The 12,989-nt window shown below is 54.8% G+C and overlaps 2 protein-coding genes across 2 annotated transcripts; one reads left to right on the forward strand and one right to left on the reverse strand.

The window, feature by feature from the left end:
- The first annotated feature begins 1,859 nt into the window (after positions 1-1,859).
- On the forward strand, positions 1,860-4,138 carry LOC102763072 (alpha-1,3-mannosyl-glycoprotein 4-beta-N-acetylglucosaminyltransferase-like protein MGAT4E). The gene is made up of 2 exons (XM_006757491.1): positions 1,860-1,962; positions 2,991-4,138. Exons 1-2 carry the CDS (start codon positions 1,860-1,862, stop codon positions 4,136-4,138), a joined length of 1,251 nt encoding a protein of 416 aa, XP_006757554.1.
- A 5,861-nt stretch (positions 4,139-9,999) lies between these two features.
- Positions 10,000-10,355, reverse strand: RABIF (RAB interacting factor). Its single transcript, XM_015559893.1, has one exon. The coding sequence runs from the start codon at positions 10,276-10,278 to the stop codon at positions 10,048-10,050; it is 231 nt and encodes a 76-aa protein (XP_015415379.1). The 5' UTR covers positions 10,279-10,355; the 3' UTR covers positions 10,000-10,047.
- Between the last annotated feature and the right edge of the window lie 2,634 nt (positions 10,356-12,989).

The raw sequence follows: 12,989 nt of genomic DNA on the forward strand, positions 1-12,989 counted from the left end.
AGGAGCCTGCTATCCTCCCCTGAAACACTGACCTGGCAGGTTCCATGGAAACGGGGAGATTAGAGAATGTGGAGGCCTCGGGAGCGTGGAGATGACTGACTGCGATTTCTTGTGTGTCCCGACTACGCCCCGTAAGAATCCAGAGCTGGTGACAAGCATAGGAAAGGCTTTCCTCTGATCACGTAGGAACAGGGGAAAACATTCTCTCCAGAGAGAAGCCACAGAGGAGGAGGCGCACGCGGGCGTCTGAGGCCGAGCCAGCCGAATCCGGCAGCCCCACCCTCAGGACAGGAGGGTTTCCCTCACAGTTCCGGGACCCCGTTCTGATCAAGGCCTGTGAATAGGGTTATGGGTTGGGGGCAATCAAGGGTCTCCTCGATTCAAAAGCAAAGAGAGGCACCCAAGTTGCTTAGCACTTAGCAGCCCTTCGCGTCCAGCGATTTGATGAAATAGCTTCACTTTTGTTAGGAAAGGCAGGGAGGGCTGGCGAACATCTGTTTTCTAAGATAAACAGGCCTCCTCCCCGAAGAGGCCGCCATGCGTGTGAGTGTGCAGCTGGCACTCACCATCTGAGAGGAAAAACGTTGGTAAAGTGGAAGCTGTAAAGAGAAGTCAGCAGAGGTCCCAACACAGGCAGCCTCCCTCCTGGGTGCGGGGTGAGCACGGCTACGTTCCGTGAGGTCCCCAGCGCAGGTGAAAAGACAGGCTGGGGCCCTGGCTGGTTTGTCTCGTGACAGAGCGTTGGCCTGCGGACCGAAGGGTCCCGGGTTTGTTTACGGTCAAGGGCACGTGCCTCGGTTGCAGGCTCGATCCCTGGCCCTGGTCGGGGCACGTGCAGGAGGCAGCCCATCGATGTGTTTCTCTCACATCGATGTTCCTGTCTCTCCCTCTCTCTTCCGCTCTCCCTAGAAATCAAAGGAAAAATACCCTCGGGTGAGGATTTTAAAAATTTTAAAGGAAAAAGAAAAGCCTGGCGTGGGCAGTAATTCACGATGAGGAAGAGGGTCTGGCCGGTGTGGCTCAGTGGTGAGCATCGACCTAGGAACCAGGAGGTCACGGTTCGATTCTCAGTCAAGGGCACAGGCCCGGGCTGTGGGCTCGATCCCCAGTGTGGGGCGTGCAGGAGGCAGCCGGTCCATGGCTCTCTCTCATCGTGGATGTATCTCTCTCTTCCTCCCTCTGCCTTCCTCTCTGAAATCAGTAAAAACATTTTAAAAATCAAATAAAAAGAAGAGGAAGAATAGGGCCTGGAGGGTTTAGGGATGAGGCTCTGGGGGAGAAGGGGAAGCTGGAGGCGTGGACGGGATGGGCCGTCCCCAGGGTGCATGTCGACTTTTGGCTGCAGGAACCGAGTCCCAGCACCGACACCATGCGGTGTTTCCTCAGACGCTGCCTCCTGATCTCCGTGGCTGTCGGATTCCTGTGGCTCTTCCTCACTTTGCAAATCCCCAGGGACAAGGACGAGGATACAAATGTAAAGGCCAAGTTGCTCTCAGAGGGAACTGAGGCTATGGGGGAGGGGGTAGTGGACAGGAAGACTCTCATAGTGCCTGTCCCTGTCCACCGAGAGCAGGCAGCTCCAAAGGGGGTGGGGTGTGGACTGGGGCCCGTTGGTCCATAAAGAAGCTGCATCCCCCCTTCCAGCCCCTGCCCCCCCCCCGCTCCCTCCCATGGGCGGAGGTAAGAAAGGCAGCAAATACTGCTGGAGCCCGGATCCTCGGGCCAGTGGTCAGACGTCCTGAGAAGGCACGGGGCTCACCTAGGGAGAGGGACCCACGCCCCTCGCCTCCCCCTAGAGAAGCCGCCAGAGCTCAACCTGGTTCTTTTCCTGAAAGAAGGCTCATGCTTTGCTTTCGTCGATGTCCCAGGACAGTCACGGCGGAAGGAAGGCCCCGAGACCACTAGCAGACTGGCAGGACCTCACCTCCAAATACATGAGAACGACCCAGCAGAGAAGAAAGAGTGAGTCCCAGGGAGGGGCGTGGGGTCCCACGGGAGGCAGGGGCGTCCCGAGAAGTCCGGTAGCAAGGAAGGAGAGAGGGAGGAGGGAGGAAACGCAGCACTTTGCCGGGGAATATCTGAATCTGGCCACTTTCTCCCCACCAAGCACCTATATGACACGCAGTGACTTGCTCTAGGGATTAGGGAACACCGGGACCAGAACAGGCCTTAGAGTCACATGGTCCCACCCCCTCCGGTTTACGGACCAGGAACGAGGCTCGGGGGTGAAGGGACTTGCTCAAGGTCACGCCGTCAGTGGCAGGAAACCTTGGGGGGGGGGGGGACCTTGGGGTCCTGACCTGTAGGAGAAGTGCTTTTTCTAGTGCATCTTCTTCAGAGGAGAGTTTTGGGGAGACGACTGGGCACACAAAGGGCTGGTAGATCCTGAGCGCGTGGCCCAAGCGCCATAAACCTGCTCGGAGGGAGCAGGGGACTCAGCACCACACAGCTCAGCGCTTTGCAAACCGAATGCGCACGCGAGGCACCTGGTGATGTCGGTCAAAGTCGGGCTCTGTTTAAGTCCAGGTCGGGCGGGGCCCACGTCTGCATTTCCGGAAGCTCCCAGGCGAGGCTGGTGTTGCAGGACTGAGGACCACATTTTGGTAGCGAGGACTCGAACCTCCTCCACGGAAAGACAGACTCCATGGAAAATGGGAGGGGGGCCGGCTGGCGAGGCTCCATGGTTGAGCATTGACCCAGGAACCAGAGGTCACCCATTCATTCCCCGTCAGGGCACGTGCCTGGGTTTCAGGCTCCATCCCCAATGTGCAGGAGGCAGCCAACCAATGATTCTCTCTCATCATTGGTGTTTCCATCTCTCTCCCTCTCCCTTCCTCTCTGACATCCATAAAAATATATTTAATAATAATAAAAATAAAAGAAAATAGAAGGGGGAAGAAGGGAAGAGAAGAGGCCCAAAGATCTTCCTACCCGCCCCCTTGACGACGCCCCCCACGCACGCTGACAGCTGTCCCTGTCTTACCCCCCAGCGTGGCTGACGGTGGGCATCTCCTCGGGCCGAGGGCGGGACCCCAACGGCCTCCTGCACACGCTGGGCAACCTGTTCCGTGCCTCCTCGAAGGTGGAGCAGAAGCACCTCACGGTGCTGGTCCACCTGGCGGACTCGGACCTCACGTGGCTCCGGGAGACCGTCGTTCAGATCTCAAGCCTCTTCCACCCCCAGATCCTGGCTGGGCGGCTGGTGCTGATCCACGCGCCCCCGGACGCCTACTCCGCAGTGGGTCCCATCGGGGGCCAGGAGGCCCGCTGCGGGGACGCCGCCTCCAAGCGGAACGTGGACCACGCCTTCCTGGTGAGCTTCGCCCCCCAGCTCTCCGACTACTTCCTCCTGCTGAGGGACAACACCTTCTGCGCCCCCAGCTTCCTCACCCACATTCGGCGGAAGGTGTGGGCCCTGCGCGCCCACCCCTGGGCGCTGTTGGAGTTCTCCAACAGGGGCTCCCTGGGCAAGCTGTTCCGCGGCAGCGACCTGCCCCGGCTGGCCCGCTTCCTCCTGCTCTTCCATGAGGACCAGCCCCTGGACCGGCTGATCCCGCGTTTCAGCATCCTCCTGGCCCAGAGGAGGCCCGCCCTCTTCAGGCCCTTCCTCTTCTACCACCGGGTCCCCTACTACAGCGCCAACCAGGACCACCAGGCCCGGGCCGCCCACAGCCGGGGCCCCCACGGCCCCCACAACCCGCCGGGAGCCGTGTTCACGGACATGAAGGTCTTCGGTGTCCACTTCCCCTGGGAGGCCTACACCCTGGACGAGTCTTTCTTTTGGACCCACAATGTCAGCGCCGGGAGCCACCTGACGGTCATTCTGAACCGCCCCGCGAACCTGAGCCGCGTGCAGGTGCTGACGGGCACCATCGTGGAGGGAAAGCATGCCTTGCAGAGGGGGCAGGTGGAGCTGGGCCACAGCCCCGAGGGGGTGCCCCAGTTCTGCACCAGCTTCGTCTTGCTGGGCCAGCTCCTGGAGGGGCAGCTGGATCAGGAGGTGCTGCCGACACCCACGGGGGCCGACGTGAGCTGCGTGAAGCTGGTGGTGAACGCCGACCAGGCAGGCGGGCTCATGGTCAGGCACATCTACCTCTGGGAGGAGAGCGCCAGGGCCACCGAAGCGGCTCAGGGTTGAAGATCGATCGGTAAAGGGTGCGAACAACTAAAGCCTGGAAGCCGTTTCATTCCAGCCCCTGAGTGGTGGGACGAGGGAAGAGGGTCAGAGGGAGACGCTCCATCACGCGTTCTGTACCACAGAGACGTCAGGAGGCCTGTCCCTTCGCCTTTGCTCCCAGCCGAGTGACTCGTACAGTCTGTTTTTCTTTTTCTTTTTTAAAAATACTTTTTACTGATGTCAGAGAGGAAGGGAGAGGGAGAGGGAGACCAAAACAATGATGAGAGAATCATGGCTTGGCTGCCTCCTGCACACCCCCCACTGGGGGTCGAGGCTGCAACCTGGGCGTGTGCCCTGACCAGGAATGGAACCGTGACCTCCTGGTTCTTGGGTCGGGGCTCAACCACTGAGCCATGCTGGTTGGGCTCATTTTCCAAGCTTTTACTGAATCTCCCCTTCGAGGAGAGTGAGGGTGAGGGTCTCAGTGCAAACTTATCTCCTGCAGGCCTCTGTGGGGAGCGGGCGCCCTCTATGGACGGAATAATGAGGTTCAGGGGCGAGTCATTCTATCCCCACCCCCACCCCCATTGTAGGGGGTGGGGGTGGGGAAAGGTGAGGGGAGGGGGGACTCCAAGGGGGGTGCACACTCCGCCCACCGTCCTCCTGAGCCCGTCCCTCCTGCCCAGGAGCTTCAGGGGACCCAGGCAGGTAGGTAGGACAGGCCCAGACAGGTAGGAAGCCTGGCCCCTCCCCCTGTAGGTGAGGAGGGTGGATTTTCCCACCCAAATGCCTGGGGGCAGCGTCCTTCCCTGCACGTGGGTGGCAGAGGCAGGCCCCGCTCAAGGCCAAGGCCAGAACTCCGTCACCAGTTTTGTTTCTTGTTCCTTATGTCCCTGGGAAGGAAGACCGAGCCTCACGGTGCAGGTCAGGTGGCAGGGACACAGGGTCACCGACATTCATCACCATCCCTGGAACCCTCTGACCCTGAGGTCCCAGGAGGTCACCACTGCTCTGTCCACAGCCGGGTACCACAGCTCCTGCTTCCTGGCTCCCACACAAGTCCCTCAGCCAGCTCAGGACACGTGTGTGCATGGGGCCAGCTCAGGACACGCGTGTGCATGGGGCCAGCTCAGGACACGCGCGTGCATGGGGACAGCTCCGTGTGCCTGGGTGTGCTGTCTGTCTGTCTCTCTCTCTCGTTTAACTCACCTGCAGGACCTCTTGTCGGGTCAGGATGTCCCTGCTCCACAGTTGGTACCCGTTTCTGCTGCTCGGCTCTCAGCCTTGGCCCAGCATGAGACCAGCCTGGGTCTGAGACATCCTACCTGGCCCTCGACCTCTTCCTTCTGGTCAGCTGCTGGAAGGTTCCGGCACTAGGCGGGGAGGGACAGAGGCAGTCATCACAGTGCTTCAGCCGGAGCTGGGGTGGGAGGTGAGGGCTGAGCCAGAGCCGTGACCTGCCTGTGTGGAGGGGTCGTGGACGTGACCTGCCTGTGGGGAGGGGTCATGGACGTGACCTGCCGGTGGGGAGGGGCGTCGGGATGACCTTGGGCCACCCGGGGTCTGTCCAGTACCTCCTAGGATGGTGAGCAGCCTCCCTAGTCTCCCCTTCTTTTCTGGTTTGGGGCCCTGAGAGAAGGTCATGGCAGTGTTTATGCAAATGAAGTTCATGCAAATAATGATCAGCTTGTCCCGCCCCCTGGAGCCTGCTGCCCTGGGTGGTGTGTACTGGGAAAACAGGAAGGAGCAGGTCATGCCGCTCCTGGTTTCTGGGAGAAGAGACCAGTGGAGCCGGCCCTACACGCCAAGCAGACACAGGCCCACCCTGGAATACGTGCCGGGCGGTTTTCCTAACCGCCTTCCCACCCAGCTGAAACCCAACTCCACCTCTAATCTGAGCCCTTGGGTCCCAGGGGAACCTGGAGGCCGAGGGTCAGCCAGGAACAGCTTTGCAGACACACAGTCTAAGGTAGAAAGTCAACAGCCATGACACGGCCTTGGAGGAATGAAGACAAAGAGCTAACGCAGGCCGAGGGCCTTGTCTCTTGGGACTATGGGGACTGAGGGAACCGGGGGAACCCAGGAGCCGCAACGATGGAGGGAGATGGGACACCAGAGAGAGACCACGGCCCCTGTTAAGTGCAGGCGGCTCCCCGGCAGGGGTCCTGTCGTGGCCTGGGCCCTGTGCTGATGGGCCCTCAGATCCCATCCTCTCAGCAAGCCCCTCCCAGGGATCCCTTAATCAGGACCCACCGATGAACGCTAATTCATTAGCCCAGGTTAATGCTGACAACTAACCCCCCCCCCCAGGGCATTTCCGGGCAGCCCTGCAGCTCACTGGTGCTTAAAAGACCAGATGCCCGGCCAGCGTGGCTCAGTGGTTGAACGTCGACCTATGAACCAAGAGGCCATGGTTCGATTCCCGGTCAGGGCACCTGCCAGTGACTGACACCTGGACCTCGAAGAACATGTGTGGCCAGACTCTCTATGATAGTTCCTTTCTCGTTGGGGATCCTTTTGAGAATAAGAGGTATAGACCTTCTTGCCTAAAAGGCCCATAAGGATCTTTAGAAGTTATTTCTGGTGTTCATAGCCCCAGACTGAACACCCCCCATCCTTCAGAATCCTGGCTTGGGGACCCTGGGACCACGAGGCCTGGGCCAGACTGGCCTGTGGCTTCAGCCTCTACTGCCCTCTGCTGGCTGGCAAGAGGGAGGACAGGCAAAGTGCAGGTTGCTCCCTGACACTGAAATTGAGTGCTTTCTGTCCGGGTGCTTGGGGCAGGTACCCTTTCAGGGGCTTTCCCCAGAACCTCTACGAGGCTGTGCCTACTTGGCTGTTAAACCCTTCCACTGAATTCTTAATTTTGGTTATTGGCTTAAAAATTTTTTTTGTTTAATCCTCACTCGATGGCATTTTCCATTGGCTTTTAGACAGTGGGAGGGGGGAGAGACAGAGAAACATGGATGCGAGCGAGACCCATCGATTGGCTGCCTCCCACACAAGCCCTGACCAGGGTTGGGGATCCAGCCTCCATCTGAGGAATGTGCACTTGACTGGAATCGAACCTGGGACCCTTCAGTCCGCAGGCTGATGCTCTATGCACTGGGCCACACCGGCCAGGGCTGATGCCTTCTGACTTAAACAATATTCTGTCCAGCCCTTCTAGCGGCCATCGGTGGGACGGTCAGTCCAAGCGACCTGTCCGTGCTTCTCAGCCCAAGTCCTTGCTAGTTACATCCTTGACTCACACCGAGCAGCCTCCTGCACAGCACAGGAGCAAGTATGTAAAATGTCAGCACACCACTGTCCGGCTTTGATTCTGGGTTGAAAAAGGTTTTTGTAGAAACAATGAGTCCTTAGGGAAATCCACCTCCCCCGCAGGAAGGCAGCTCTCTATCCTCAAAACAGCGAGTGCGAGTTCTCTGCCTGCCTTACTGTGCGGGAGGCCAAGAGCTGACATTCTCATTGTGTCCCAGACACGACAAGGGTAACCAGTGCGTTGGCAGACCTCAAGGTAACTCTTCAGTTTCAGCTCTCCTCTGCTGTTTAAAATCACATATTCTTGCCCTAACTGGCTTGGCTCAGGGGATAGAGCGTCGGCCTGCGGACTCAAGGGTCCCAGGTTTGATTCCGGTCAAGGGCATGTACTTTGGTTGCGGGCACATCCCCAGTAGGGAGTGTGGAGGAGGCAGCTGATCGATGTTTCTCTCTCATCAGTGTTTCTAACTATCCCTCTCCCTTCCTCTCTAAAAATAAAATCAACAAAATATATATTAAAAAAATCACATATTCTTTCCCAGGACATACAGGACTATCATTTCCATTGTTTAAATGCCTTTATTTCTTTCAAATCAAACTGAAAAGGCAGGATAACAACTTGATATTTTTGGCTACTGGGCAACAGTGTTTGGCAATTTTCAAAAAAAAAAAAATACAAATCATCACTAAGTATATAAAAACTTCATTAGAAATAACAAATGCAAATCAAAACGAGACTACTGTTTGTATTAAAGTGGCAAAATATATCTTTTTGAGAGAGAAACATGGATTTGTTGTTCCACATACTGGTGCATTCACTGGTTGATTCTTGCATGTGTATCCTGATTGGAGGTTGAACCCGCAACCTGGGCATATCTGGACGACACTCTAACCCACTGAGTTACGTGGCCAGGGCCAAGTAGTCTTTTAATGGCCACACATGCCCGGTGTTGGAACGGTTCAGCCACGCGAGCCTGTCTTCCTCTGCAGGGTAAACAGCACGGCCAGTCCTGAGGCATGTGCACTGCACACCCTGCAATCCCACGTTTCACCCCGAGGGAACAATTAGGAATGTGCATACAGGTTCAGCTACCATTTAACCGGATTGTTTAAATAAATACAGAACTACGATGGCAGACTAAAAACAAGGGTGTACACCAGGAGATGTCTACACGCAAGAGAAGTTGGTGTGTTGTTAAATGGACAAAGCAAGTTATAACAGAGTACAGTATGGGCTCATATTTGTTTTAAAAACCATACATACGTGTAGAAAACATTGAGATGGACATACACAGCATTACCATTGGCAATCTGTGGATGGTGGAAATACGAGGGATTAAAAATGTTTATGCCCATTTTTGTATTTATCTGCAAAGAATGGGCACTCTTTCTGTGATTAAGAAAAGGAAAGTCGAAGCCTAGTTTTAGAGAATGCTTTGCCGGAGCTTGGCTGTGCTAGGAGGGGCCCTTCGCCCACAGAGGCATCTACTTGGTTTTGTTCCTCCCAACCTGAGTGGAGAATTCTCAGTTGTCTTTCTGTAAATGCCATAATCATGGACACTAGACCACTTGTCTAGAAAACGGTTCCCTCATTTCTGCTGGAGCTCTGACCAAGGAGGAGGAAGTGGGCCAGTTGCAAAACCAAGCCCAAGGCCCACCTGTTACTGAGGGAGCCCTTAGAGTAAGCTCTCGGGGGAGGGGACAAGCCGACTCAGAGAGGCGGCCCTGAGTTAGTCCTCGTGCAATGCCAGGTCTCCTGGGTCTGAGAGGTGGGCGATGGGGAGGAACCTGGGCCTGGCTGCACAGAGTCCTGCTGAGGCGAGTCATTCCAGAAGAGAAACGACAGAACCACTGAAGTCCTAGTGGAAGGCGAGATACTTGGCTAAAGTCACAGGGTTAGAGCAGCCCCCCAGCTGTAGCCACAGAGGCCTCTGGGTGGAAGGTTTGTATTGGGGGTTGGAGTAGAGATTCCAAACGAACCGGGCCCAGCAGGTTCAGTAAATGACATTATCCATTAAGGAAGTCTTTCTTGAGAACAAAGGAAGCAGTAACTTGTCCAGAAAAGACAAACCTACACACTCCTGTGCAACATGGCCAAGGCCTATTCCTCTGAGACCCCCGTCCTCTTCCGGGGCCTCCGATCCCGGAAAACGGCCCAGGCTGAGCTTTCCTAGGGTGGCTCCCGATGGGGCTCAAAGTCTGAATCTCAACGAACAGGCTGTCAACCTCATCAGGGTTTGAAGGGAAGAGGGGCCGCATTCATCTTCACCACGAAAGGCTCCTATCAGCCTAGAGGTGAGGTTCTCACACTGGCATAGAGGTGCACCCGCAGCATTTCTGATCAAATACTAACGCTTGTAAAGGTTATACGTTTACAGAGAATAAATGCCTGTGAAGTTAGCCACACAACAAAGTCACTCTCAGACATCTGTGTGCCTTCTTGAGAGAGGAAAAAGGTGAAGCCTCCACTATCAGCACACGAGCATCGTGTGGCTGAAAGGTGGGTGATACTCGTCCAGAGCAAGCAGCAGGGGAGCCCCGGGTAAAGGGGAGCCCCAGGTAAAGGGGAGCCCCAGGTAAAGGGGAGCCCAGCAGGATGCAGGGGGGAGCAATGTGAGTGAAGGGGCCGCTCTCATACTTGGGGGTGCAGCTGAGCCCCCTCCCCTCAGTTACTCATGGGAAACCCGTTCCAAGGCCACATAGAAACTGTTCTTGTCATCGAGGCAATGCCAGCCGATGGGTCCGATCTCACAGTCTGCGCAGACCAGAAACTTGATGTTCCCCACGTCCTTGGTGAAGCCCACGTTCTCGAAGATGAACATGTCCTCCACCAGCCAGTGCTCCTGGAGGAGGTCGCCCTCGGGGCTGCTGCCCTCGGCCAGGGCCGGCTTCTTCCTCATGGAGGGAAGGAAGAGCTGCAGGGGAGAACACAGGAAGGCCGCGCTGAGCACCGTCACACAGCACCCCGCTCACCGTGGGCTTTACGCGGGGCCCTCACCAGCAAGACACGCAGTCCTATCAGGTCACAGACGAGGACGCGGTTGCTCCTGTCATCTGCCCCCCGATTCTAGAGACTGAAAAAGGAACTCTGAGCAGCTGTGGTGGTCACTTGGCTTCACTGCTATCCTGACCTTGGGCTTCGAGGCCCCACCGGCTCCTAAGCTTCCCAGAGCTTACCCTGCTCCAGCCACACGGGCCTTCCTGACTTCCTCAGGTGGGTAAGTCTACTCTGCCCTCAGGTCTTGGCTAGACCAGCTCCTTCTTGATATTCAGCTCAAAAGTAACCTCCTTGGTAAGTCTTCCTTAGCCAATCTGAATTAGCTTCCCATAATGCCCGCTGTATTATTATTATTAATTTATTTATAAGGGAGAGAGAAACATTGCTTTGTTGCTCCACTTATGTATGCATTCATTGGTTGATTCTTGTATGTGCCCGATCTAGGATCAAACCCGCAACCTTGGCGTGTCAGGATGGACGATGCTTTAACCAACGGAGCAACCTGGCCAGGGCTTCCCAAACTCTTTCACAAAACAGCATGGACTCCGTGTGCGTGTCTGGCATCGGCAATCACAATACTAGGTGGACCGGGGAATAATGCTGATTTTTTTTCCCAATAGATGGAGTTACACGTATGTTGATATATATGCGATTTGATATGCATGCTATTTTGTATTGACAACAAGCTTCAAAACTTCATATATCAAATTTGCTGAAGGTGTTAACAACATAGATGTTTTTACGCTTAAAAATGTTGAATTTCGTGCCAAAAAAAGAGCATTTTGCGGGAAGTTTTAATTCGTTATTTTGAAGAAAAGTGCTGCTGACAGTGATCGCATACTTCGGGAAGCTTAATGGTGAACATGCTCCATCTCAAGATACTTGGGAACGCTGGTTTAAATGCCTTAAAAGTGATGATTTCGATGTGAAAGACAAAGAACATCCAGGTCAACCGAAAATGTTTGAAGACCAATGATGACAAGCATTATTGGGTGAAGATGCGTGTCAAACTCAAAAACAACTTGCAGAAATATTAAATGTTGCTCATCAATTTCTGATCATTTATAAGCAATGGGAAGGATTTTAAAGGAAGGAAAATGGGTGCCACATCAACTGAACGAAAGACAAATGGAAAACCGAAAAGTCGTCAGTAAAATGTGGCTTCACTGGCACGAAAGAAAGCCTTTTTTTGCATCGAATTGTGACTGGAGATGAAAAGTGGATTTATTTTGAGAATCCCAAACGCAGAAAATCATGGGCTGATCCAGGTCAACCGTCAACATCAACTGCAAGGCCAAATCGCTTCGGAAAGAAGACAATGCTTTGCGTTCGGTGGGATCAGGAAATGTGTGATGTATTATGAGCTTCTAAAACCAGGTGAAACCGTTAATACTGATTGCTATCGAAAACAAATAATAAATTTGAACCACGCTTTGATCGTGAAATGACCAGAATGTGCCAGAAGACATGGCAACGTAATTTCGCTTCATGATGACAAGATGACCACTTGTTCCGATCGACGGCACCCGCATATTCTGAGCAGCGCTTCAAAACGGACAAAGAAATGGACAATTGGGTCTCTGAATGGTCTGCCTCAAAACAAGAAAAGTTCTATTGGGACGGTCTCCACAAATGACCTGAAAGATGGGGGAAATGTGTAGCTAGCGAGGGACGTTACTTTGAACAAAGCACTTTTGATGTTTCTCCTGAAATTACTGTGTTTTCTTTGATGACAAAGTCCGCATTATTAACTGGTAAAGGGTCAATCCGCATTACTAACCGGTACACCTAGTAAAAGCAGGTAGCTTTTAAAAATTAAAAAAAAAAATTGGCCCCTAATGCTGTGCGGGCTCCTGAGATAGGTAACCATCACAACTCAGCAAGGTTCTGTTGATGCCGCAGTTGGGGGCTTTTTCAAGAATATTTTCTTTGTAGAAAATACATTCTTAGTGTAGAAAACTTGGCAAGCATGCCACAATGTAGAGAACGGAAACTGTTACAATCGAGCGTAAACTTCTGTCAACTTGTTTCTAATTTTCCCCTTTCTCTGATTAAGATGAGAATAAGAAACTCTTAAAATACCGACGGAATCTCTGAGGTTTCTAACTTCTCCCTCCGCCGAGAACTTGGGGTGGTTTTAAGACGCGGCCACGAATTCTGCGACAACCCTTCCACCCAGCGGAGCTCACGCTGTGCCCTGGAGCCAGGGAGCCGCTGGGCTACCCCACTGCTCAGGTGTCGCTGCGACCACAGTTCAGGAAAGACCCTGAGTGAGAACTGGTGGGACACAGGCCTCCCGGTGCAGCGGGGAAAACGAGAGTCACAGGACCAGCAGAGACCCCGGGTGTGAGGTCCCAGGTGTGAGGCCCCAGGTGTGGGGTGGGGTCCCAGGTGTGAGGCCCCAGGTGTGGGGTGGGGTCCCAGGTGTGAGGCCCCAGGTGTGGGGTGGGGTACCATGTGTGAGGTCCCAGGTGTGGGGTGGGGTCCCAGGTGTGGGGTCCCAGGTGTGAGGTGGGGTCCCAGGTGTGAGGGGGTGAGGTGCCAGGTGGGGTGTGGGGTCCCAGGTGTGAGGTCCCAGGTGTGGGGTGGGGTCCCAGGTGTGGGGTGGGATCC

This window comes from Myotis davidii, unplaced genomic scaffold (assembly GCF_000327345.1).
Source record: "Myotis davidii unplaced genomic scaffold, ASM32734v1 scaffold1915, whole genome shotgun sequence".
NCBI lineage: Eukaryota > Metazoa > Chordata > Mammalia > Chiroptera > Vespertilionidae > Myotis > Myotis davidii.

Coding starts and splice junctions, on each gene's coding strand:
- LOC102763072 (XM_006757491.1), top strand. CDS start 1,860: ATGTCCCAGGACAGTCACGGCGGAAGGAAGGCCCCGAGACCACTAGCA. Junction 1,963..2,990: donor GACCCAGCAGAGAAGAAAGA/GTGAGTCCCAGG, acceptor CTTACCCCCCAG/CGTGGCTGACGGTGGGCATC.
- RABIF (XM_015559893.1), bottom strand. CDS start 10,278: ATGAGGAAGAAGCCGGCCCTGGCCGAGGGCAGCAGCCCCGAGGGCGAC.